Genomic DNA, 5347 nt, shown 5'->3' with positions numbered 1-5347 from the left:
GTTGTCGTAGTTACGGCTACAAAGAAGGGATCCGGTTCGAAGGACCATATAAATTGCATAATAATATAAAAACCATAACCTATATGGAACGGTTCTGGCATAGAAGTTAACCGCGGGCTGCTTGGGCTCTTTGGGCTTTCGGGTTCGGATGATGGGTTCAAATTTCTGGAATCTGCTACGGGTGTAACCTCCCCGGTCTGTATACCCCCGGTCAAGTTTATGGATGTGTATCTTAACGCACGGTTAAACAACACGAAACAGGACACGGTGGGAATCGGGTTTTTGAGAACGATCCGAAAAGTCATTCGGGAGATCAGTTCTGGAGAATCCCGCTTCTTAACTCAATTATGCAGAGTTCTTGATATTCAAGCTTTAAGTTGATGTTTAATAAAAGGAAAAGTGATATGTCCGAACTACTCGGACTATTACACACAGGTTCAAGTTAAAGTTTTGTATTTGAAAATCAACTTCAGAGTAAGAGCGGTGATGAGCTATCAGCTCCTTTTATACCGCATGGTTGCTATGCTTTCTAAGTGTTGCTATGTGTTCCATTATCCCAGTGGTAACTGGGATCCAACATTTCCCCCCTTAAGGTTTGAACATCCAATAGGGCTTGAAGCGAGCAGGAAGTTGGATTGTTCGTCGCGGTCTGTCCATTGTGGATGTTGCCTGTTCGCTTAGTTCTACTGGTATAGGAGTTTGTTCGTTGTCTACTGGTTCGACCATTGAACCGTCGCTGTTTTCGTGTTCATCTTCTGAAATATCTTCTGTTAAGAAGGAGCTGCTCTGGCTGACGGCTACTGCTTCTTCATCCTCTGAATAAACATCTGCATAAATTTCGGTTGATGGTACTTCAACAGGAAATTGTAGGCCGAAATTGTCGAAAAAGATAGATAGTGGAGTAGACTGATCGGTATGTTGGCTGGTTTCGGTGAAGCGCGACTTGAGCTGGTTGGCATGCGATCTTATCAGTCGTTGTTGATCCTCAAGGAAAATGTTGTAGTTGACAGAACCGATCTTTTCAATTATGGTGCCAGGTTTCCATTGCCAAGAATTTGCTTGATGAACCTTTACGTAAACCGATTCTCCGTGCTGAAAACTTCTCTTGACAGCCCCGTGCTTGCGGTTGAACGCATCGTTCTGCAATGTTCTATCTCTTCGCACTGTGTGACCATCTTCACTTGTGGTTGGCCGTAGCAATGCGGAAACAGTACGAAGAGGTCTGTTGAACATCAATTCAGCCGGGGATTTTCCACCCAGATCACTGGAAGGAGTGGAGCGGTACACTTGTAAGAAAGTGACTAGAGCTTCTTCGAGCGTCTCTCCCCCCGAACGAATTTTTCGAAGGCTTCTTTTCAACGTGTCCACAAATCTTTCAGCAAGACCGTTAGATTGTGGATGGTATGGAGCAATTCGAATGTGTCGAATACCTTCACTAGTGCAGAACGTCAGGAATTCGTGGCTTGAAAACTGGGTGCCGTTGTCCGAAACGATTACTTCCGGAACTCCGAATGTTGCGAATGATTGCTTCAGCAATTTGATCGTGGCTTTCGCTGTTGTTGTTTTGGTCATGTATACCTCAGGCCACTTGGAGTAGGGATCCGCTATGATCAGGAAGTAAACTCCATCTACCGGACCTGCGTAGTCGATATGGATCCTCGACCATGGTTTGGTAGGTACTGGCCAAGATTCCAACGTGGTCTTGGTGGGAGTCTTGCCAGCAGTCGAACATGGATTGCAGCGTTTTACGAAATCCTCAATTTCGTTATCGATGCCAGGCCAGTACACAAAGCTTCGTGCAATTGCCTTCATCCGAACAATTTCCGGATGGCCTCGATGAAACTGTTGCAGGATCCTTCGTCGAAACTGGGCCGGAACGATGACTCTGTTGCCGAACATGACACATCCGTCAATCATGCTGAGCGATTCCCGTCGTAGAAAATACGGTTGAACTGCAGCGGAAAGGTTCTTGGAGCAGCTGGGCCATCCGTCGCGTATGTGTTGAGCAACAGATTGGAGTGTGGCGTCGGTTGTTGTAGCCTTTTGCAATGCTGCGAATGAAACAGGAACCTTTTCTGTTGTGTCAGCAAGAATGCTTACCAAATCTTCCTCAAGGCTCAGCGCAGCGATAACGTATTCTTCTTCGGGTTGGATGGTCTGGTCGATCAGTCGGGACAACAGATCTGCACATCCGAATTCGTTGGTGGATACATGCTGAATCTCGAAGTCGTAATTCAGCATCGTGAGAGCCCACCGTTGTAGTCGGTTCGCAGTGTGTAGGGGAATCCCCTTCTTAGAACCGAAGATGGAAAGTAGTGGCTTGTGGTCAGTCAGCAGTGTGAAATGGCGTCCCAACAAATACTTGTGGAATTTGGTCACTGCATAGACCAACGCAAGCGCTTCCTTCTCTGGTTGTCCATAATTACGCTCCGCGGGTGCGAGCGTCCTCGAAGCGTGTTGTACTGCCTTCATGCTGCCATCAGAGAACTGGTGAAAGATGACTGCCCCGATGCCTGTGCTTGATGCATCCGCAGCCACGATGATTGGAAGCTTAGGGTCGTAATGCATTAGCAGCAGGTTTGATTGAAGCGTCCTTTTGAACTGGTCGAAAGCCTGTTGGCATGCCGATGTCCACTGCCATTTCACGTCCTTCTTCAACAGCTGGTCCATTGGATGCCGCAATTCGTGAATGTTGCGCACGAACCTACCGTAGAAGTTGACCGCACCCAGGTACGATCGAAGCTCGGGAACGTTGGTTGGCGGTGGGAGTGCAGCGATAGCCTTCACTTTCTCGGGGTCTGGACGAATGCCTTGTTTGTCCACAATGTGCCCCAAATAGCCGAGTTGTGATTGAAAGAAATGACACTTCTCAGCCTTCACGTGAAAACCATACTCTTTGAGCCGCTGGAAGAGTAGGTTGAGTGACGTTGCGTGTGAGCTGATGTCCTTTCCAAACACGATGACATCATCGATGAAAGAGCGGACACCAGGTATGTCTGCTATCATTCCATCCACCACACGTTGGAATACGCCCGGCGCAGATTTCACTCCGGGAGCCAGGCGATTGAACCGGAACAATCCCCGATGCGTGTTGATTGTGAGCAGCTTCTTGGAGTCGTCATCCACCTCAAGCTGCAGATACGCATCAGAAAGATCGACGATGCTGAAAACGGTGCTGCCGTTGAGTTGGGCGAAAATTTCCTCCGGCGTCGGAAGCGGATAGTGATTTGGTTCCAACGCCTCGTTTAGCCCCGTCGAGTAGTCTGCACATATGCGCACTCGACCGTTAGGTTTGCGCACTGCCACGATGGGAGCAGCCCATTCGGAGAAATCGACAGGTTTGAGGATGCCCAATGATTGTAACCGTGTGAGTGCAGCATCGACCAATGGAATGGTGTTGAAAGGAACTGGGCGCTTTGGACAGAAAATAGGTTTAGCATTTGGTTTGAGAAAAAGCTTTACCTTCAATTTCCTGCAGTGTCCCAGTGAATCATTGAAAACATTTGCATGCTTTGCTCGAAATTCACTAATCTGCTGATCGATCGACTTCGTCGTTACTTGATTGCAAACGGAGTCGAGAGGAACTGACCACAGCTTGAACAGGTCAATCCAGTCGATGCCGAGAAGGTTGAGGTTGGCAGTCGTCGTGACGAAACATCTGCCTCGAGCAGTTTTTCCGTTGATGCTGACGTCGCACTGGAACTCACCCATCAGATGAAGTGGTTTGCCCGACGCGTTGATTGCTTGGATCGTCGGTTTGATGATTGAAGGGTTACCCAAGTTGTTCCAGGTTTGCTTTGATATCACCGTGATATCGCTTGCTGTGTCCAGTTGGAGCCTGGTAGCCACGCCGTTGATCAAAGTAGGCACGTACTTTCGGTTGCTGGAATGGTTAGCGATGTGGTTCACGATGTATACTCCTCTAGCGTTGACTTTCCGAGGGTTGTTTTGTCTATTTGCTGGCTGATTCGTTTGCTGATTTGATGGCTGATTCGATGGTGACTGATTCGATGTTTTCTTTTCCCCTCCGCCTGGAACTGTCTGCCGTTTGGAATAACAGCCGCAATAGCCTTCCTTGTGGCCAATTCGGTTGCACTGTTTGCACTGGTGCTCCGAAAACGGACAGTTCCGGACAAAATGCATTTGTCCGCATTGCCAACAAGGGGTGCGAGGCAGCTTACCTTCCGGTTTTGAAGTGTGTGGATGATGAAAACTTCCCTTCTCCTGGACAACGTGAACCGCTTGTTTCGAGCTTGACTGGCGCTCAATCATCGATGTGTCCTCCTTGAGATTAACGAGTCGTTGATATTCGTTAATCAAGGTCTGAAGATTCACGGGAGCTTCTGCTGTTTCACATTCAATCCGGGAAAGAAGCCTTGGTCGCGTGTCGGCGTAGGCATGACCCTTAAGGCCACTCACAAACACCAAGCACTTGAACTGATCGATGTTCATATTTTTGAAGTCGAAATCTTCGCATGAACGATTCACCTTCCCTGCGTAGCTAATGATGTCCTCCGCTTCAGATTTTTCTAGCTGGAGGCACTGGTACCGCTTGTTAAAAATGGAGGTGTGTGTGCCGAACATTTGCGATAGTATCTTGACGGTGCCAGCAAAATCGACGTCTTTGGGAAGCTTCGGCAAGATGAAGTTGACGTACCTGACGTGGGATGGTGTGTCCAACTTCCTCAACAGCAGGCGTACCTTGGCGGAATCGTCTAAATTCTTGGCATCCGATTCGAAAAGATCCGTATACCGGCTGTACCACTTTTCGAAAGTGATTCCATTTTCCGGGTCGAACGAAAATTCACTGATGTTGGTTGCCAAGGATTCGAGAGTTTGCTCCGTATTGTTCGGCTGTGCCAGCTTCTGCAGGAGTTCCGTCATCAAAAGGATTGCTTGCTGTAGTTCTGCCATCGCTTCTTTCGTTGTGCTTCAAAATTTCAAAATCCTCGTCGCCAAATTGATATGTCCGAACTACTCGGACTATTACACACAGGTTCAAGTTAAAGTTTTGTATTTGAAAATCAACTTCAGAGTAAGAGCGGTGATGAGCTATCAGCTCCTTTTATACCGCATGGTTGCTATGCTTTCTAAGTGTTGCTATGTGTTCCATTATCCCAGTGGTAACTGGGATCCAACAAAAAGGATTGATGGAAATTATGTTATATATTTCCTATAGTCATTCAAAACTATACAACTTCGTTATGATCCTGTGTTCTTTGCTGAGTTCGTTGTAAGTCAAGTTTGGAATCCTGAATAATCCATAAATTTCTGCAATTTCTTCATTGCTGCAGATGCTGGGAAGGGACCGGTTCTAGAATTGAGATTGGCTTGATATTAGTTGCTC

The 5347-nt window shown here is 47.4% G+C and overlaps 1 protein-coding gene across 1 annotated transcript; it reads right to left on the bottom strand.

Moving 5' to 3' along the window:
* Positions 1-404: 404 nt before the first annotated feature.
* On the bottom strand, positions 405-5138 carry LOC120951177 (uncharacterized protein K02A2.6-like). The gene has a single exon (XM_040369728.2). It carries the CDS (start codon positions 4912-4914, stop codon positions 589-591), a length of 4326 nt encoding a protein of 1441 aa, XP_040225662.2. The 5' UTR covers positions 4915-5138; the 3' UTR covers positions 405-588.
* Positions 5139-5347: the final 209 nt, after the last annotated feature.

This window comes from Anopheles coluzzii, chromosome 3 (assembly GCF_943734685.1).
Source record: "Anopheles coluzzii chromosome 3, AcolN3, whole genome shotgun sequence".
NCBI classification, from domain to species: Eukaryota; Metazoa; Arthropoda; class Insecta; order Diptera; family Culicidae; genus Anopheles; species Anopheles coluzzii.
This window is presented reverse-complemented; position numbering and strand designations above follow the sequence as displayed.